Here is a 21,935-nt window from a genome sequence, read left to right as displayed (position 1 = left end):
AAGAGCAACCCGCTGGCACGAGAGCAGCAAGGCTTAGCTCGAGCACAAGTACCACAGGACTGCACAAATGACCGCACATCCCTTGACAAGGAAGGCCACCAAAAGGACCTGGCCACCAGATCTCTGGTGCCAAAAATTCCCGGGTGCCCTGCCAACACCGAGGAATGAACCTCGGAAATGACTCTGCTGGTCCATCTAGCAGGCACAAACAATCTGTCAGGTGGACAAGAGTCAGGCCTACCAGCCTGAAATCTCTGCAACACACGTCGCAGATCTGGAGAAATAGCAGACACGATAACTCCTTCCTTAAGAATACCCACAGGTTCAGCGACTCCAGGAGCATCAGGCACAAAGCTCCTAGACAGAGCATCGGCCTTCACATTCTTAGAACCTGGTAAATACGAGACCACAAAGTCAAAACGGGAGAAAAACAATGACCAGCGGGCCTGTCTAGGATTCAGGCGTTTAGCAGACTCGAGATACATCAGATTTTTGTGATCAGTCAAGACCACCACACGATGCTTAGCACCCTCGAGCCAATGACGCCACTCCTCAAATGCCCACTTCATGGCCAACAACTCCCGATTGCCCACATCATAATTTCGCTCTGCCGGCGAAAACTTCCTAGAGAAAAAGGCACAAGGTCTCATAGTAGAGCAACCAGGGCCTCTCTGCGACAAAACGGCCCCTGCCCCAATCTCCGAAGCATCCACCTCAACCTGAAACGGAAGTGAGATGTCAGGCTGGCACAAAACAGGCGCCGAAGTAAACCGGCGTTTTAACTCCTGGAAAGCCTCCACGGCAGCAGGAGCCCAGTTAGCTACATCAGAGCCTTTCTTGGTCATATCCGTCAGCGGTTTAACAACGCTAGAGAAATTTGCGATAAAACGACGGTAGAAGTTAGCAAAACCCAAGAACTTCTGAAGACTCTTAACTGACGAGGGTTGAGTCCAATCATGAATAGCTCGGACTGTTGTGGATTCTGTTTGTGGGCTCCCTCTGGTGGTTACTGCTGGTACTGGGTGACTTTGGTGGGTTGCGGCCTTTGGTTTCCACCTGTCCATCAGAGGCTGGGTGTTTCCTATTTTACCTGGCCTTTCTGTCATTTCCCTTGCCGGCTATCAATGTGTTCAGATGTGCTCTGTTTGGTTCCTGCCTACCTGCTCCCAGATCTTTCAGGATAAGCTAAGTGCTGATTTTCAGTTGTTTGGTTTTTGGTCCAGCTTGCTTAGAATGTCTCTATGCTAGCTGGTTGCTCTAGTGGACTGAGGTTCTCCCCATGTGCCATGAGTTGGCACATGGGTTCTTGTAATCTCAGGATGGTTTTTTTGATTAGGGTTTTTTGCTGACCGCTCAGTCCCCTTTTGTATCATTCTGCTTTCTAGTTTTCAGCGGGCCTCTATTTGCTAAAGCTATATACATCATCTCTATGTGTGTGCCTTCTTCTCATTTCACCGTCAATACATGTGGGGGGCAACTATACCTTTGGGGTTAATTCCTCTGGAGGCAAGTGAGGTCTTGTTTTCTCTGCAGTACTAGTTAGCTCTTAGGCTGGTGCATGGCGTCTAGAACCAACGTAGGCACGCTCCCTGGCTATCTCTAGTTGCGTTTGTCAGGTGTAGGGCAGCGGTCAGCCCAGGTTCCATCACCTTAGAGCTCGTCCGATATTTGTTATACTTTGCTTGTCCTGTGCTATCCCTAGCCATTGGGGATTCATGACAGTATAGCCGGCCCACAAAGTGTTAATTGTTTGGGCTGAAGCAGGAGGAAAAGAAGTGTTCAAAGAAAATTTTTTTTTTTTTTTTTTTCCTTCAGAGTTTTGCTGCCTAGCCCTTAATTGCTGTCTAGCTGCTTCTTACCTCCTCTTAACCCTTGAATGGCTCTGATCTTAGCTGTTTATCATGGATGTCCAGAGTTTGGCTTCCAGCCTGAGTAATCTCGCGGCAAAGGTTCAAAACATACAGGATTTCGTTGTTCACACTCCCATGTCTGAACCTAGAATTCCTATTCCAGAGTTTTTTTCTGGAGATAGATCTACCTTCCTGAATTTCAGGAACAATTGTAAATTGTTTCTCTCTTTGAAATCTCGCTCCTCTGGAGACCCTGCTCAACAGGTCAAGATTGTTATATCGTTCCTACGGGGCGACCCTCAGAATTGGGCATTTGCATTGGCACCAGGGGATCCTGCGTTGCTCAGTGTGGATGCGTTTTTTCTGGCATTGGGATTGCTCTATGAGGAACCTAACCTAGAGATTCAGGCTGAAAAGGCTTTATTAGCCCTCTCTCAGGGGCATGATGAAGCGGAAATATATTGTCAGAAATTTCGGAAATGGTCGGTGCTTACTCAGTGGAATGAGTGCGCCCTGGCTGCAAACTTCAGAAATGGTCTTTCTGAGGCCATTAAGGATATTATGGTGGGGTTCCCTGCGCCTACAGGTCTGAATGAGTCTATGGCTATGGCCATTCAGATTGATCGGCGTTTACGGGAGCGCAAACCCGTGCACCAGTTGGCGGTGTCTTCTGAACAGGCACCTGAGACTATGCAATGTGATAGAATTCAGTCCAGAAGTGAACGGCAAAATTATAGGCGGAAAAATGGTTTGTGTTTTTATTGTGGTGATTCAGCTCATGTTATATCAGCATGCTCTAAACGCACAAAAAGGGTTGATAAATCTTTTGCCATTGATACTCTGCAGTCTAAGTTCATTTTGTCTATGACTCTGATTTTTTCACTGTCTTCCATTTCCGTCGATGCCTATGTGGATTCAGGCGCTGCCCTGAGTCTTATGGATTGGTCATTTGCTAAACGCTGCGGTTTTAGTCTACAGCCTCTGGAAGTTCCTATTCCTCTGAAGGGAATTGATTCTACACCATTGGCTATGAATAAACCGCAGTATTGGACACAAGTGACCATGCGCATGACTCCTGTTGTGAAATTGGATTCTGGGCTCCCCCGGTGGCCACTTGTGGAATTGAACTTGTGTGCATCATCCCCTCTGTTCACCTGCTCCTATCAGGATGTGGGAGTCGCTATATAACCTTGCTCCTCTGTCAGTTTCTTGCCGGTCAACAATGTAATCAGAAGCCTTCTGTGCTTGTTCCTGCTACTAGACAACTCCCAGCTAAGTTGGACTTTTGTCCTTGTGTGTTTTTGCATTTTGTTCCTGTTCACAGCTGCTGTTTCGTTACTGTGTCTGGAAAGCTCTTGTGATCGGAAATTGCCACTCTGGTGTTATGAGTTAATGCTAGAGTCTTAAAGGAATTTCTGGATGGTGTTTTGATAGGGTTTTCTGCTGACCATGAAAGTGTCCTTTCTGTCTTCCTGCTATCTAGAAAGCGGACCTCGATTTTGCTAAACCTATTTTCATACTACGTTTGTCATTTCATCTAAAATCACCGCCAATATATGTGGGGGCCTCTGTCTGCCTTTTGGGAAAATTTCTCTAGAGGTGAGCCAGGACTGTCTTTTCCTCTGCTAGGATTAGGTAGTTCTCCGGCTGGCGCTGGGCATCTAGGGTTAAAAAACGTAGGCATGCTACCCGGCAACTTCTAGTTGTGCGGCAGGTTTAGTTCATGGTCAGTATAGTTTCCATCTTCCAAGAGCTAGTTCTCATATATGCTGGGCTATGTTCTCTCGCCATTGAGAATCACGACAGTTTGACCGGCCCAAAAAAGGGTTAAATTACTGGCTGAGAAAGGAGAGAAAAAAGTAGTCTGCTACAATTTTTTTTTTTTTTTTCCCTCTAGTTCTGAGTGTGCTCTTAATTGAATCACTTGCTAGTCTGCCTATACTGCAGCCTTCCTCTCTTTCTCTCCTTCTAATCCTTGAATGGCTCTGTGTTCACCTGTTTCAAATGGATCTTCAGAGTGTAGCTACAGGTTTGAATAATCTCGCCACAAAGGTACAATATTTGCAAGATTTTGTTGTTCATGCACCTATGTCTGAGCCTAGAATTCCTTTGCCTGAATTCTTCTCGGGGAATAGATCTCACTTTCAAAATTTTAAAAATAATTGCAAATTGTTTTTGTCCCTGAAGTCTCGCTCTGCCGGAGACCCTGCACAGCAGGTCAGGATTGTAATTTCCTTGCTCCGGGGCGACCCTCAAGACTGGGCTTTTGCATTGGCACCAGGGGATCCTGCGTTGCTCAATGTGGATGCGTTTTTTCTGGCCTTGGGGTTGCTTTATGAGGAACCTCATTTAGAGCTTCAGGCGGAAAAGGCCTTGATGTCCTTGTCTCAGGGGCAAGATGAAGCTGAAATATACTGCCAAAAATTCCGCAAATGGTCTGTGCTTACTCAGTGGAATGAGTGCGCCCTGGCGGCGATTTTCAGAGAAGGTCTCTCTGATGCCATTAAGGATGTTATGGTGGGGTTCCCTGTGCCTGCGAGTCTGAATGAGTCCATGACGATGGCTATTCAGATCGATAGGCGTCTGCGGGAGCGCAAACCTGTGCACCATTTGGCGGTGTCTACTGAGAAAACGCCAGAAAATATGCAATGTGATAGAATTCTGTCCAGAAGCGAGCGGCAGAATTTTAGACGAAAAAATGGGTTGTGCTTCTATTGTGGTGATTCAACTCATGTTATATCAGCATGCTTTAAGCGTACTAAGAAGCCTGACAAGTCTGTTTCAATTAGCACTTTACAGTCTAAGTTTATTCTATCTGTGACCCTGATTTGTTCTTTGTCATCTATTACCGCGGACGCCTATGTCGACTCTGGCGCTGCTTTGAGTCTTATGGATTGGTCCTTTGCCAAACGCTGTGGGTATGATTTGGAGCCACTGGAGGCTCCGATACCTCTGAAAGGGATTGACTCCACCCCATTGGCTAGTAATAAACCACAATACTGGACACAAGTGACTATGCGTGTTAATCCGGATCACCAGGAGGTTATTCGCTTTCTGGTGCTGTATAATCTACATGATGTTTTGGTGCTGGGATTGCCATGGCTGCAATCTCATAACCCAGTCCTCGACTGGAGAGCTATGTCTGTGTTAAGCTGGGGATGTAAAGGAACTCATGGGGACGTACCTTTGGTTTCCATTTCATCATCTATTCCCTCTGAGATTCCTGAATTCTTGTCTGACTTTCGTGACGTTTTTGAAGAACCCAAGGTTGGTTCACTACCTCCGCACCGGGAGTGCGATTGTGCCATAGACTTGATTCCGGGTAGTAAATACCCTAAGGGTCGTTTATTTAATCTGTCTGTGCCTGAACACGCTGCTATGCGAGAATATATAAAGGAGTCCTTGGAAAAGGGACATATTCGTCCTTCGTCATCTCCCTTAGGAGCCGTTTTTTTCTTTGTGTCTAAGAAAGACGGCTCTTTGAGGCCGTGTATTGATTATCGACTTTTGAATAAAATCACGGTTAAATATCAATATCCGTTACCACTGCTTACTGATTTGTTTGCTCGTATAAAGGGGGCCAAGTGGTTCTCTAAGATTGATCTCCGTGGGGCGTATAATTTGGTGCGAATCAAGCAGGGGGATGAGTGGAAAACCGCATTTAATACGCCCGAGGGCCATTTTGAGTATTTGGTGATGCCTTTTGGTCTTTCAAATGCCCCTTCAGTCTTCCAGTCCTTTATGCATGACATTTTCCGCAATTATTTGGATAGATTTATGATTGTTTATCTGGATGATATTCTGATTTTTTCGGATGACTGGGACTCTCATGTCCAGCAGGTCAGGAGGGTTTTTCAGGTTTTGCGGTCTAATTCCTTGTGTGTGAAGGGTTCTAAGTGTGTTTTTGGGGTTCAAAAGATTTCTTTCTTGGGATACATTTTTTCCCCCTCTTCCATCGAGATGGATCCTGTCAAGGTTCAGGCTATTGGTGATTGGACGCAACCCTCTTCTCTTAAGAGTCTTCAGAAATTTTTGGACCTCCCTGCATCCTTTTCGATTCATAATGTTTTTCATCGGTCATTGTTGCGCAGGTATGAGGTACCGGTTGTGCCTTCCGTTGAGCCTCCTGCTCCGGTGTTGGTTGAGGGTGAGTTGGAGTACGTTGTGGAAAAGATCTTAGACTCTCGTGTTTCCAGACGGAGACTCCAGTATCTGGTCAAATGGAAGGGATACGGTCAGGAGGATAATTCTTGGGTCACTGCCTCTGATGTTCATGCCTCCGATCTTGTCCGTGCCTTTCATAGGGCTCATCCTGATCGCCCTGGTGGTTCTGGTGAGGGTTCGGTGCCCCCTCCTTGAGGGGGGGGTACTGTTGTGAAATTGGATTCTGGGCTCCCCCGGTGGCCACTTGTGGAATTGAACTTGTGTGCATCATCCCCTCTGTTCACCTGCTCCTATCAGGATGTGGGAGTCGCTATATAACCTTGCTCCTCTGTCAGTTTCTTGCCGGTCAACAATGTAATCAGAAGCCTTCTGTGCTTGTTCCTGCTACTAGACAACTCCCAGCTAAGTTGGACTTTTGTCCTTGTGTGTTTTTGCATTTTGTTCCTGTTCACAGCTGCTGTTTCGTTACTGTGTCTGGAAAGCTCTTGTGATCGGAAATTGCCACTCTGGTGTTATGAGTTAATGCTAGAGTCTTAAAGGAATTTCTGGATGGTGTTTTGATAGGGTTTTCTGCTGACCATGAAAGTGTCCTTTCTGTCTTCCTGCTATCTAGAAAGCGGACCTCGATTTTGCTAAACCTATTTTCATACTACGTTTGTCATTTCATCTAAAATCACCGCCAATATATGTGGGGGCCTCTGTCTGCCTTTTGGGAAAATTTCTCTAGAGGTGAGCCAGGACTGTCTTTTCCTCTGCTAGGATTAGGTAGTTCTCCGGCTGGCGCTGGGCATCTAGGGTTAAAAAACGTAGGCATGCTACCCGGCCACTTCTAGTTGTGCGGCAGGTTTAGTTCATGGTCAGTATAGTTTCCATCTTCCAAGAGCTAGTTCTCATATATGCTGGGCTATGTTCTCTCGCCATTGAGAATCACGACAGACTCCCGTTCATCAGGAGGTGATTCGCTTCCTTGTACTGTATAATTTACATGATGTACTAGTGCTTGGTCTGCCATGGTTACAAACTCATAATCCTGTCCTGGACTGGAAAACAATGTCTGTGCTAAGCTGGGGATGTCAGGGGGTTCATGATGATGCACCTCCGATTTCTATCGCTTCATCGACTCCTTCGGAGATCCCTGCGTTTTTGTCAGATTATAAAGATGTTTTTGAGGAGCCTAAGCTCAATTCGCTCCCTCCTCATAGAGAGTGTGACTGTGCTATAGAATTGATTCCTGGCAGTAAGTTCCCTAAGGGTCGTTTATTTAATCTGTCACTGCCAGAGCATACTGCTATGCGGAATTATATTAAGGAGTCCTTGGAAAAGGGACATATTCGTCCATCTTCGTCCCCTCTGGGAGCAGGTTTTTTTTTCGTGGCAAAAAAAGATGGTTCCCTGAGGCCTTGTATAGATTATCGCCTTCTGAATAAGATTACAGTCAAATACCAGTATCCATTGCCATTATTTACTGATTTGTTTGCTCGCATTAAGGGGGCTAGGTGGTTCACTAAAATAGATCTTCGTGGTGCGTATAATCTGGTGCGGATAAAACAGGGTGATGAGTGGAAAACCGCATTTAATACGCCTGAGGGCCATTTTGAGTATTTGGTAATGCCTTTTGGACTCTCCAATGCTCCGTCAGTCTTTCAGTCCTTTATGCACAATATTTTCCGTGAATATCTGGATAAGTTTATGATTGTGTATTTGGATGATATTTTGGTGTTTTCTGATGACTGGGAGTCTCATGTTCTACAGGTCAGGAAGGTGTTTCAGGTTTTGCGGGCCAATTCTCTGTTTGTGAAGGGCTCAAAGTGTCACTTCGGAGTCCAGAAGATTTCTTTTTTGGGGTACATTTTTTCTCCTTCTACTATTGAGATGGATCCCGTTAAGGTTCAGGCTATTTGTGACTGGACACAACCTACATCTGTTAAGAGCCTTCAGAAGTTCTTGGGGTTTGCTAATTTTTATCGTCGGTTCATTGCTAATTTTTCCAGTATTGTTAAACCTTTGACTGATTTGACTAAAAAGGGTGCTGATGTTGCTGATTGGTCTCCTGCGGCCGTGGAGGCCTTTCGGGAACTTAAGCGCCGGTGTTCTTCTGCTCCTGTGTTGTGTCAACCAGATGTTTCACTTCCTTTTCAGGTGGAGGTTGATGCTTCCGAGATTGAAGCGGGGGCGGTTTTGTCACAGAGAAGTTCTAATGGCTCGGTGACGAAGCCATGTGCTTTCTTCTCTAGAAAATTCTCGCCCGCCGAGCGCAATTATGATGTGGGTAATCGGGAGCTTTTGGCCATGAAGTGGGCATTTGAGGAGTGGCGTCATTGGCTTGAGGGTGCTAAACATCGCGTGGTGGTCTTGACTGATCACAAGAATCTCATTTACCTTGAGTCTGCCAGGCGTTTGAATCCTAGACAGGCTCGTTGGTCATTATTTTTTTCTCGTTTCAATTTCGTGGTTTCATACCTGCCAGGTTCAAAGAATGTGAAGGCAGATGCTCTTTCCAGGAGTTTTGTGCCTGACTCTCCTGGAGACACTGGGCCTGCTGGTATCCTTAGGGATGGGGTAATATTGTCCGCCGTATCCCCAGACTTGCGACGCGCATTGCAGGAGTTTCAGGTGGATAAACCGGATCGATGTCCACCAGAAAGACTGTTTGTTCCGGATGATTGGACCAGTAGAGTCATCTCCGAGGTCCATTCTTCTGTGTTGGCTGGTCATCCTGGAATATTTGGTACAAGAGATTTGGTGGCCAGGTCTTTTTGGTGGCCTTCCTTGTCTAGGGATGTGCGTACCTTTGTGCAGTCTTGTGAAGTGTGTGCTCGAGCTAAGCCTTGCTGTTCACGGGCTAGTGGCTTGTTGTTATCTTTGCCCATCCCGAAGAGGCCTTGGACGCACATTTCCATGGATTTTATTTCTGATCTCCCGGTTTCACAGAAAATGTCCGTTATCTGGGTTGTGTGTGACCGCTTTTCTAAGATGGTTCATTTTGTGCCCTTGCCTAAGTTGCCCTCCTCCTCTGAGTTGGTTCCTTTGTTTTTTCAGAACGTGGTTCGTTTGCATGGGATTCCGGAGAATATCGTTTCTGACAGGGGATCCCAGTTTGTGTCTAGATTTTGGCGGACGTTTTGTGCCAAGATGGGCATTGATTTGTCTTTCTCGTCTGCATTCCATCCTCAGACGAATGGCCAGACAGAGCGAACTAATCAGACCTTGGAAACTTATTTGAGGTGTTTTGTTTCTGCTGATCAGGATGACTGGGTTGCTTTTTTGCCACTGGCCGAATTTGCTCTTAATAATCGGGCTAGTTCTGCCACGTTGGTCTCTCCTTTTTTTTGTAATTCGGGGTTTCATCCTCGTTTTTCCTCTGGTCAGGGGGAATCTTCGGATTGTCCTGGAGTGGACGTGGTGGTGGACAGGCTACATCAGATTTGGAATCAGGTGGTGGACAATTTGAAGTTATCTCAGGAGAAGACTCAGCAGTTTGCTAATCGCCGTCGCCGCGTGGGTCCCCGACTTCTTGTTGGGGACTTGGTGTGGTTGTCTTCTCGTTTTGTCCCTATGAAGGTCTCTTCTCCTAAGTTCAAGCCTCGGTTCATCGGTCCTTATAGGATCTCGGAGATTCTTAACCCTGTATCTTTTCGTTTGGATCTCCCAGCATCGTTTGCTATTCATAATGTGTTCCATCGGTCGTTGTTGCGGAGGTATGAGGTGCCCGTTGTTCCTTCGGTCGAGCCTCCTGCTCCGGTGCTGGTGGAGGGAGAATTGGAGTATGTTGTTGAAAAGATCTTGGATTCTCGTGTTTCCAGACGCAAACTCCAGTATTTGGTTAAGTGGAAGGGTTATGGTCAGGAGGATAATTCCTGGGTGGTCGCCTCCGATGTTCACGCGACTGATTTGGTCCGCGCCTTCCATAGAGCTCACCCTGATCGCCCTGGGGGTTCTCGTGAGGGTTCGGTGACCCCTCCTCAAGGGGGGGGTACTGTTGTGGATTCTGTTGGTGGGCTCCCTCTGGTGGTTACTGCTGGTACTGGGTGACTTTGGTGGGTTGCGGCCTTTGGTTTCCACCTGTCCATCAGAGGCTGGGTGTTTCCTATTTTACCTGGCCTTTCTGTCATTTCCCTTGCCGGCTATCAATGTGTTCAGATGTGCTCTGTTTGGTTCCTGCCTACCTGCTCCCAGATCTTTCAGGATAAGCTAAGTGCTGATTTTCAGTTGTTTGTTTTTTTTGTCCAGCTTGCTTAGAATGTCTCTATGCTAGCTGGTTGCTCTAGTGGACTGAGGTTCTCCCCACGTGCCATGAGTTGGCACATGGGTTCTTGTAATCTCAGGATGGTTTTTTTGATTAGGGTTTTTTGCTGACCGCTCAGTCCCCTTTTGTATCATTCTGCTTTCTAGTTTTCAGCGGGCCTCTATTTGCTAAAGCTATATACATCATCTCTATGTGTGTGCCTTCCTCTCATTTCACCGTCAATACATGTGGGGGGCAACTATACCTTTGGGGTTAATTCCTCTGGAGGCAAGTGAGGTCTTGTTTTCTCTGCAGTACTAGTTAGCTCTTAGGCTGGTGCGTGGCGTCTAGAACCAACGTAGGAACGCTCCCTGGCTATCTCTAGTTGCGTTTGTCAGGCGTAGGGCAGCGGTCAGCCCAGGTTCCATCACCCTAGAGCTCGTCCGATATTTGTTATACTTTGCTTGTCCTGTGCTATCCCTAGCCATTGGGGATTCATGACATCGGACCTTGACTGGATCCATCTCCACAGCAGAAGGGGAAAAAATGAACCCCAAAAAGGGAACCTTCTGTACACCAAAGAGACACTTTGAGCCTTTTACAAACAAAGAATTTTCACGCAGAATCTCAAAAACCATCCTGACCTGCTCCACATGCGAGTCCCAATCATCAGAAAAAACCAGAATATCATCCAGATAAACAATCAAAAATTTATCCAGATACTTCCGGAAAATGTCATGCATGAAGGACTGAAAAACTGAAGGTGCATTAGAGAGCCCAAATGGCATCACCAAGTACTCAAAATGACCTTCGGGCGTATTGAATGCGGTTTTCCATTCATCGCCCTGCCTAATGCGCACAAGGTTGTACGCACCACGAAGGTCTATCTTGGTGAACCACTTGGCACCTTTAATCCGGGCAAACAAATCTGACAACAGCGGCAAAGGATACTGAAATTTGACAGTGATCTTATTTAAAAGCCGATAGTCAATACAAGGCCTCAAAGATCCGTCCTTTTTGGCCACAAAAAAGAATCCCGCACCAAGAGGGGAAGAAGAAGGACGGATATGCCCCTTCTCAAGAGACTCCTTGATATATGAACGCATCGCGGTATGTTCAGGTACCGACAGATTAAACAGTCTCCCCTTAGGAAACAAATCTATTGCACAGTCACATTCCCTATGAGGAGGCAGTGCACTGGACTTAGACTCGCTGAAGACATCCTGATAATCAGACAAATACGCCGGAACTTCCGAAGGCGTAGAAGAAGCAATAGACAAGGGCAGGGAATCTCCATGAATTCCATGGCAGCCCCAACTTGACACTGACATAGCCTTCCAGTCCAAGACTGGATTATGGGTCTGTAACCATGGCAAACCCAAAACAACCAAATCATGCATTTTATGCAGAACAAGAAAACATATTACCTCCCGATGTTCGGGAGTCATGCACATGGTAACCTGTGTCCAAAACTGCGGTTTATTTTTTGCCAATGGCGTAGAATCAATACCCCTAAGAGGGATAGGATTTTCCAATGGCTCAAGAACAAATCCGCAGCGCTTGGCAAATGACAGATCCATAAGGCTCAGGGCAGCACCCGAGTCCACAAACGCCATGACAGGATACGATGACAGTGAGCAAATCAAAGTTACAGATAGAATAAATTTAGGTTGCAAATTACCAATGGCGACCGGACTAACAACCTTAGTAAGACGTTTAGAGCATGCTGAGATAACATGTGTAGAATCACCACAGTAGTAACACAAGCCATTCTGGCGTCTATGAATTTTCCGCTCATTTCTAGTCAGGATTCTATCACATTGCATTAAATCAGGTGTCTGTTCAGACAACACCATGAGGGAATTAGCGGTTTTGCGCTCCCGCAACCGCCGGTCGATTTGAATAGCCAGGGCCATAGAATCATTCAGACCTGTGGGAATGGGAAAACCCACCATCACATTCTTAATGGCTTCAGAAAGGCCATTTCTAAAATTAGCAGCCAATGCACACTCGTTCCACTGGGTCAGCACGGACCATTTCCGAAATTTTTGGCAATACACTTCCGCCTCGTCCTGGCCCTGAGACATAGCCAGCAAGGCCTTTTCTGCCTGAATCTCAAGATTGGGTTCCTCATAAAGCAAACTGAGCGCCAGAAAAAACGCATCAATGTCAGCCAATGCCGGATCTCCTGGCGCCAGCGAGAAGGCCCAATCCTGAGGGTCGCCCCGTAAAAAAGAAATAACAATTTTTACTTGCTGAGCGGAGTCTCCAGATGAACAGGGTTTCAGGGACAAAAACAATTTACAATTATTCCTGAAATTTCTAAATTTAAATCGGTCTCCGGAAAACGGTTCAGGAATCGGTATCTTAGGTTCTGACATAGGACTTCTGATAACATAATCTTGTATGCCCTGCACACGAGCAGCAAGCTGGTCCACACTTGTAATCAAGGTCTGGACATTCATGTCTGCAGCAAACACAAGCCACTCAGAGGTAAAGGGGAAAAGAAAAAAAAATGAGAGAGAGAAAAAAAAACTCAGAACTTTCTTTCTTATAATCCCGCTTCTGCAATGCATTTAACATTTAATACTGGCCTGGCAAACTGTTATGACCCCAATGGCGAGGGTCTCAGAGAAACAAGTAAGTCTGCGACGTACAAAAATCCAGCTCATAGGGCAGTGGTAACTGGGTTGACCATATATCTACTCCTAACGCCAACACTAGAAGTAGCCGGGGAACATTCCTACGTTGGTCGCTAGATGTCTCGCGCCAGCCGGAGGACTAACTACCCCTAGAAGAGGAAAACAAAGACCTCTCTTGCCTCCAGAGAATAGACCCCAAAAGTAGGATAGTAGCCCCCCACAAATAATAACGGTGAGGTAAGAGGAAATGACAAACACAGAGATGAACTAGATTTTAGCAAAGAGAGGCCCACTTACTAATAGCAGAATGTAGTAAGATAACTTATATGGTCAACAAAAACCCTATCAAAATCCACGCTGGAGATTCAAGAACCCCCGAACCGTCTAACGGCCCGGGGGGAGAACACCAGCCACCCTAGAGCTTCCAGCAAGGTCAGGAAACAGATTATATACAAGCTGGACAAAAATGCAAACCACAACAAATAGCAAAAAGCAAGAAAGCAGACTTAGCTTAATCAAGCAGGAACCAGGATCAGTAGACAAGAGCACTACAGATTAGCTCTGATATCAATGTTGCCAGGCATTGAACTGAAGGTCCAGGGAGCTTATATAGCAACACCCCTGACCTAACGACCCAGGTGAGCATACAAGGGATGAATGACATACCCAGAGTCAAATCACTAGTAGCCACTAGAGGGAGCCAAAAGGTAAATTCACAACAGGGAGGGGCATCCCCACTGCCTGTACCGGTCTGGCCAGGCCTGGACTTCGATCTTCAGTCTTCTGTTCTTGAGGTACATACCCACAATTGAAGGTTCCCTTTCAAGGAGAGGAAATCAACTGATGTGAGGGAGAGGTACCGTCCTTTTTTTACATGCAGGTTTCCTGTCCTGGAAGGGCGAATGCCCTCTTCCTGTGATATGGTCATGGGGGAAGGAGAAAAAGCCTTTACTTACACACAAAAATTATAAGGCTCATTTTGAGTTTGTCAAAAGACATGTGGGAGACTCCCCAAATGTAAGGAAGAATGTGCTGTGGTTAGAACAAATTTGAGCTTTTTGGACACCAGGGTAAATAGTATGTCTGGTGCCAAACACAGCTCATAAACCCAAACACACCATCCCCACAGTGAAACATGGTGGTTTCAGCATCATGTTGTGGGGATGATTTTTGGCAGCAGAGACAAGGAAAATGGATTGTGGAAAATACAGAGATATTCTTGCGCAAAACCTGTTCCAGTCTGTCGTTGATTTGACACTGGGACGGAGAATCACCTTCCAACAAGACAATGATCCAGAGCATATTGCTAAAGCACTACCCACATTGTTTAAGAGAAAATGTGTAAATGTTCTGGAGTGGACTAGTGAAAGCCAAGCCCTTAATACAATGGAGAATCTGTGGAAGATTGCGATTCACCAGAGGAAACCATCAAACTTGAAGGAGCTGGAGCAGTTTGCCTTAATGAATGTGCAATAATCCCAGTGGCAAGATGTGGAAAGCTCATTAAGACTTATCCAAAGGGACTTGCAGCTGTAATTGCCGCAATAGGAGGCTCTCCAAAATACTGACTTTAGGGGAGTGAATAGTTGTGCACACTGAAATTTTCTGTTATTTTGTCGTATTTGTTGTTTGCTTCACGAAAAAAGTTAACCAAATGTTCAGTTATAGGCATGTTCTTTAAATTAATTGATGGAAACCCTAAAAAAGGAAGAAAAAAAAGTAAAATTCCAGGTTGTGAGGTAGCAAAACAAAAAATGCCAAGAAGGGTGAAGATCTTCACAAGCTCCTTTAGTAAGGGTACCGTCACACAGTGCAATTTTGATCGCTACGACGGCACGATTCGTGACGTTCCAGCGATGCATTTACGATATCGCTGTGTCTGACACGCTACTGCGATCCGGAACCCCGCTGAGAATCGTACGTCGTAGCAGATCGTTTGAAACTTTCTTTCGTCGTCTAGTGTCCCGCTGTGGCGGCATGATTGCATCGTGTGACACAGGTTGTATACGATGTGCGCACAGTAACCAACGGCTTCTACATCGCAAATACGTCATGAAATTATCGCTCCAGCGCCGTGTATTGCAACGTGTGACCGCAGTATACGACGCTGGAGCGATACTTATACGACGCTGCAACGTCACGAATCGTGCCGTCGTAGCGATGAAAATGGCACTGTGTGACGGTACCCTAAGTCAGGTTACTGGAAGTTACTGCAAATAAACTCAATCTTGATAACAGGTTTTTTTTGTGCCTAAAAATACATTACTTTTTCATATAAAGCTAGTTAGGCTGAACAGCACTGTGTGATACTCAGGTTACCTGACAAAATATTAAAGTAGGTTTACAATCAAAAACATATAAGTGTGGAATATATGCAAATTCAGAAGCTATTGAACAGAAGGCAATTTAAGATTTATTAATTGTGAAGTAGCTGCCAAAACATCACGTTCTCATCTATTTCTAGGTTATCTGTCACCCGACGGCATCACCCTGAAGAGGAGCATCCATAACCTTGTCCATATCTACATGGGGGGAACCATGTCCCAGATTCCAATTTCCAGTAATGACCCATTCTTCATCTTACATCACGGCTTCATAGACAAGTGAGCGAAAAACAACTTTCTCTGAACTTTCTATCCAAAGCAAACTCAAAGACATCTGAATGTGGAGAAAATAACTTAACTACCACAGGAAATTAATTGTAATAATGCACATCATATCCATTACTACTGAAAACAGACTGCAAATGATAACCTCTAATACTGACCAGGAACTACACATTATATATCCAAAAATACTGACCACAGACTGCACATTATATCTACTAATACTGACAGAGACTGCACATGTCCCCATAAGACCCACTCATAAATAAATGACAAGACACTTTAATTTGGTGGAATAAAATTGGCAGTGTGGTTTTATTTTGGTTACAAACAGCTTGAATAAATACCAATAAATAATCGTAATAAATTAAAATTCATATTAAAATCATCCAGTAGCCAAATCCACCCATAGTAGGGTGATTTTTACCCACAAGGCCAAGTCTCAAAGAGACGAGGCCCCCCAAACCACACAGCCAAGTTTCAATTATATTACCCAAGTTTAAATTAAAAATGTCTAGGCCAATTTCAGAGAGATGCACTAAGTCTTCCCTAAACATACCAGGTAAAAATCCTTCCAGATCAATATGCCTGAAAGAGAAACCCTTAACCCTGCTGTTCTGTTAGGTCAAAAATGACCGTTTTTGAAATTCTATAATGTTATAAAAATTCAGCGTGTGATTCTGAGACTTGAGGCTCCCTGACTTTTCGTCATTAGGGGGGTACTCTCTGTGGGAATTTTTTTTTTTTTTAATTTTTGTTTACTTTATTTGGTACAATTTTTTTTACACTTGTACTGTTCGGTCAAAAATGACCGATAGGCCTTTATTCAGCTCTCCAGACAATTTTTGACAAAAATAAAGGTGCTATCACCTCATTTTGAACTATATATTGCATCTACTACTATTTATCAATGTATCTGACTACTTTTGGTCAGAACAGATTTACACATACCAACATTTTCAAGTTGCGATACAGCCGACGGATTCGCTTCCAGTATAGCTATGCGCAATTTATTTCACTGGTTTTTATTTACCCTGCTGTTCATATAGATCTAGTTCCATTCAGTTGTCAACATTTCATATTGTAAATCATGATTTTCTGATTTTCCATGTGTTTGCTGGTTGTACAGTATTACACTGTGCAATGCTGTCCTAAGCAGAATTCACCTAAAGTGTTGTACTGTGAGCTTTTTCCTGCTGCAGGGTGGTGTCTGCTCTGATCTTATCTGTAGACAGATAACATAGCAGTGTAGAGTTTCAGTTCAGCTGGAGACAACACAGAGTGAGCAGAGGTTCAGACGTCAGAGCTCTGAAGTCCCATTTTTACAGGTATGTTACAGATAAATTATTCTTTTATTCTAAAATTATTCAATATTCTCACTGCTGTGATAGAATGGATGATAGGGGGTTAGCATTAGGGTTTCCATCATCGCAACCAGCTGCAAGCAAAAAAGATGCTCATTCTGTCCAACGTCCAGTAACCATAAATCTAATATTATGTGTTGCAAATGTGCAAAATACTTGTGCAAGCATCATGTAAATTATACATGTGATCAATGCAAGTAATACATTGATCGCATTTATCATTTGTTTTTGACAAAAAAACTTTTTTTTTTTGAAAAGTTTGTATATAGTTTAGAATAAAGAAAAGTTTTTATGTGCAATATGAAGCAAATATTGCAAAAAAATGTTAATTTATTTGATTCAAAAAATAAAAGTTTTTGATTTAATTTTTCATCTGATTATTGAAAACCATGTTCACATACAGTAAAACAATGCAACAGGTAATCAAATAACACTTGAATTAGGTACAAATCACAACTTTGTTAGGTCCGGTCAAAAATGACCGGGAACAGTATAAGTGTATAAAAAACAACGTTTTTTGCCATTTTATAGAGAAAAAAGCTTTTTTTTTTTTTTTTGCCTTTGAAAAAAGTATATCTACATAATGTTTGATATTATTACTTATAGTTAACATTTAGATCAAGATTTTTTTTTTATCTGCAAAAATAATCAATTTTTACAAAAATCGAAAAAATACCATGTTCCCTTTTGGATATAAAAAAAATATAAAACAAGCTTTGTATTTATTTTTTTTTCTGGTATTTGAACAACCATCTTCACAAGCAATATAATAGTGCAAAAACTGTTTAAAAAAAACACTTAGATTAGCTAAAAATGATTATTTTATAAGGACGGTCAAAAATGACCGGGAACAGTACAAGTGTATGTGAAATCTAAACAGAACAGCAGGGTTAATAAGGGGCAAAAATTTTTCCATAGAAAGATTTATTCTTTTCCAAATTTTGGCCAAAAAACAAAGCCGATCTTGATGCCATAATAGCCTAGGAATGATCTCGGAAAAGACAACACATGAAGATGGGAAGCTCTGCTTTATAAAATTGAGATCAGACCGCATAGCAGCCAATAAGTTCAACGTGTTGGATTTCCCCAGATCATTACCCCCGACGTGTAAGATAATCAGGTCAGGAAAAGGAAATTTCAACATACAATTCTGTAACTCAAACATCAAGGACCTCCAACGCATACCACGTATGCTTAGTCATTAGTCATCATACAGTTCGTGGCGGACGTAAAGCTTGAAACGTTTAGAATCCCAACTACCTATTTTCTTAATCTTATCATCCGATAGACCAGCCCTAGCGGCTTCAGTGGCTGCACCAATTCTGAATGAATGTGACGTGATCTTAAGGTGACCTTTTCCAATGAAATTCAAACATCTCTTTAGTATGAAATTAAACTGAAAGATTGTAACAGGAGATTGGTCTTTATGCAGGAATAGAGGGCCCTGTACAGCAGGCCTTAGGCCATGTGCACACGTTGCGGATTTCTTGCAGAAATTTCCTGAAGAAAACCGGAAATTTTCTGCAAGAAATCCGCATTTTTTTTTGCGTTTTTTTCCCGTTTTTTTCGCGTTTTTTTAGCATTCTGCAAGCGTAATTAGCTTGCAGAATGCTAAAGTTTTCCAAGCGATCTGTAGCATCGCTTGGAAAACTGACTGACAAGTTGGTCACACTTGTCAAACATACTGTTTGACAAGTGTGACCAACTTTTTACTATAGATGCAGCTTATGCAGCATCTATAGTAAAAGATAGAATGTTTAAAAATAATAAAAAAAATAAAAAAAATGCTTATACTCACCCAGACATCTCATCAGCGGCGTCCGTTCATCTTCCTATAGCTGGTCTGTGCGCACAGGGCCTTCCGTGACGTCACGGTCACGTGAGCGGTCACATGACCGCTCACGACCAATCACAGGACAGTGACATCATCGGCAAGGTCCTTCGCCGCACATCAGCTACAGGAACCGAACGGCAGCGTGCAGCGGTGAGGCGGGAACACTGCGCGGGACATCGAGGGTGAGTATAGGACTATTTTTTATTTTATTTCTTATTTTTTGACCACTTATATGGTGCCCAGTGCATGGAGGAGAGTCTCCTCTCCTCCACCCTGGGTACCAACCGCACATAATCTGCTTACTTCCCGCATGGTGTGCACAGCCCCGTGCGGGAAGTAAGCAGATCAATGGACTCCTAGGTGTGCGGAATCCCTGCAATTCCGCATTTTTAATGAACATGTTGCTTTTTTTTCCGCTATGCGATTTTTTCGCGGAAAAAATCGCAACATTTGCACAAAAAATGCGGAATACCTTGTAAATAATAGGAGGCATATGTTAGCGTTTTTTTCACGTTTTTATCACGTTTTTATAGCGAAAAAACGCGAAAAAAACGCTAAAAATCCTGAACGTGTGCACATGGCCTTACACTAACCCATTTTGAGAGGGTGTGAACAGGGCATATCAAAAGATCAGAAAACGAATTCAATCTAAGCTCAGATCCCCTACCCAGTTGGTCTGTTTTGGATTTTCTTATGAAATCAAAACAAATGATTAAAAAATTCTAATGTCTGACAACATGAGCCCCGAAGGCTCTGATTTTCTAACAGAAACCACTTCGCCGACCCTCAGTGCCCCCCAAAAAGTAACAGAAAATACGAAAACAATAAGGCCTCGTCCGAATTTAAACATACATGTGATAAGGCTTAACATATTTGTTTCAGCAATTTAATGGAAATCGGGCGTCTGGAATCTGGACAAAAGGTTTTCCTTTTTAGTCCTTTCAAAAACTGCTTAACCAAGAAAAATTTCGTTAAAGCTGTGCGGCCGTTTAATTTTAAAAAGAAAGAGGCTCCCGCAAAGCACTTGACTACTGCGGAGTAAGAAAGGCCCTTCACAACCAATGATTCAGCGAACTTCAAAGCCAGAAAAGGGGTAGGACAGGTTGCTTCTAAACCGTAATACCCGGAAAATTCGATCCACTTCCTCCACGCGGCTGAGTAATCAGCCCATGATCTTTTAGACAGGGAGTTCTGGATAAAATGAGGAATCAGATTGCAATCGTCTCCCAGACTGAACGAGGGCAGGAGGTTGGTTCCCTGTCTGCGAGTGGCACCTGTTGGTAAAAATGGAGCCACTGACCATGCAGAATGAAATCAGTCCAATAACTATTGTTACTAATACCCAATTTTGCTTTCAGCCAGATATTGGATTTCAGGCATTCTAAAACTAATTGCCTCAAAATCTTTGCTGATTGCAGCTGCTTAGAGGACAAGGTATTAATGGAGAAAACCACCAGCTGGGACAAAGACGATAGCAGTATTCTAGAATCCTTTAAGTGGAAACCCCATAAAAGGATACCTAAATAAAGAGAAAAAATTTCCCTAACTAATATGTTTTCATTGACTCTCCTTGATACCCATGCATCAGGCCATGGTAAATACACCCAATGCGATCGAAAAAGAATAGCTATACCTAACTTGCTATCGGTAGAAAAAACGAAAGGCAAAGAGTCCGCTATAACGAAAGGGGACTGGATCACTGATCTTCCGTTGAAATCCGATAAAAATGATAGCCAAATTCTTGCATCCTCCTTCAAACCAGAGCTAAGCCGGACATGAGAATTAGGGGATGACATATAGACTCCTAGAAAAAACCCTGCCGATAGGTACCACCCTCAAGGCAAAGTTTAAAAGGCCAAGTAGCGACTGAAGCTCCTTAAGTGTAACCTTGCTCTTGGACACAAGGTTAAGAAGGGAACTCCGCAGCCGATCGATTTTATCCTGGGGAAGAATAGTTTCCATTCTGCCAGAATCAATTGTAATGCCCAGAAATTCAATACGGCACGATGGGCCTACTGTTTTTTCATGGGCAATGGGAATGCCAAAATGAGTACATATTTGCAAAAATGTATCTAGCGTTTTCATGCATGAAGGAGATTGAGGGGGACCGATAAATAAAAAGTCATCCAGGTAGTGCAAAACGCCCGCTTCCACCTGACTATCCTCCAAAACCCAATGTAGAAAACGGGAGAAATTCTCAAAATAGAAGCAAGATAGGGAAAAACCCATTGGTAGGCATTTATCAAAAAAGAAGAACCCTTCAAATTGAAAACCAAGAGAGTTAAAACCCTCTGGATGCACTGGAAGAAGTCTGAAGGCAGATTTTATGTCAGATTTAGCCAGTAAGGCATCAGGGCCGAATTTTCTCAACATGTCCAAGGCACCATCAAAAGAAGAATAAGTGACGGAGCATAGGTTCTTGTCAACCTCATCATTCAATGATCGGCCCTGAGGATAAGATAAATGATGCATCATTCTAAAGGAGCCAGGCTCCTTCTTAGGAACTATGCCCAGGGGGGATATACGAAAATTTGTGAATGGAGTTGATAAAAATGGGCCCGCAATCCTGCCTAATTCAAGCTCATGAAAAATTTTGTCCTTAGCAACTTCTGGAAAATCGGAAAGAGAAGGTAAATTATTAACCATAACGCAGCCATTCCCTTTAAATACTGGAACATGAAAACCTACGGAAAAACCATTATATAGAAGCTCACTGCTCCGACTGTCTGGATACCTGCTTAACCAGCTGGCCATTTTTTCCAGCTTCACCGGTGATTGAGCCTTTTGAAATTGCGCCCTTAGAGGATGATTGTTGAATGGCTTGCTTCTTAAAGCATTTTGCCATTGGATCGGGGTTACCACAGAATGAACATTCATGTCTAAAGCGACAGGTATTGTTCCAATTACAAAAGGACTCATTGTAAGCGAAACAAACGCCTTTTTTGGAAACCATACTACTAGGCTGCTTATTCACAGCATTCCTAACCGGAAGCATAAGGTTAATCCAAATGCCAATATCTTTGACACCCCATTTGACCTCAGGATGGACAGACAATTTGTGACTAAACGCCTCATCGTAATTTAACCATGCAGAGCCGCCAAAATTTTTATAAGCCTCCAAAATGATGTCTAAATGTTGAAACAGGTTGCTGCACAGGTTAGGAGATTTCTCTCCTAAAACTGCAGCATAAATAGCAAACGCCTGGATCCAATTATGAAAGGATCTAGCATTACGTTTTGCTTCTTCTGA

General features: G+C 43.7%; 2 protein-coding genes across 3 annotated transcripts in view; one reads left to right on the top strand and one right to left on the bottom strand.

Moving 5' to 3' along the window:
- The window catches only part of LOC143781227 (tyrosinase-like), a 301,860-nt gene that overhangs the window by 234,377 nt on the left and 45,548 nt on the right, over window positions 1–21,935 (top strand). For both annotated transcript variants that reach the window (XM_077267712.1, XM_077267711.1), the window contains exon 4: window positions 15,346–15,484. In XM_077267712.1, the coding sequence (XP_077123827.1) occupies window positions 15,346–15,484 (139 nt within the window). The remainder of the gene's footprint in view (window positions 1–15,345; window positions 15,485–21,935) is intronic.
- The window catches only part of LOC143781228 (uncharacterized), a 254,177-nt gene that overhangs the window by 231,305 nt on the left and 937 nt on the right, over window positions 1–21,935 (bottom strand). The gene's annotated exons all lie outside the window — the stretch shown is intronic.

Source organism: Ranitomeya variabilis, chromosome 6 (assembly GCF_051348905.1).
Source record: "Ranitomeya variabilis isolate aRanVar5 chromosome 6, aRanVar5.hap1, whole genome shotgun sequence".
Taxonomy (NCBI): Eukaryota; Metazoa; Chordata; class Amphibia; order Anura; family Dendrobatidae; genus Ranitomeya; species Ranitomeya variabilis.
This window is presented reverse-complemented; position numbering and strand designations above follow the sequence as displayed.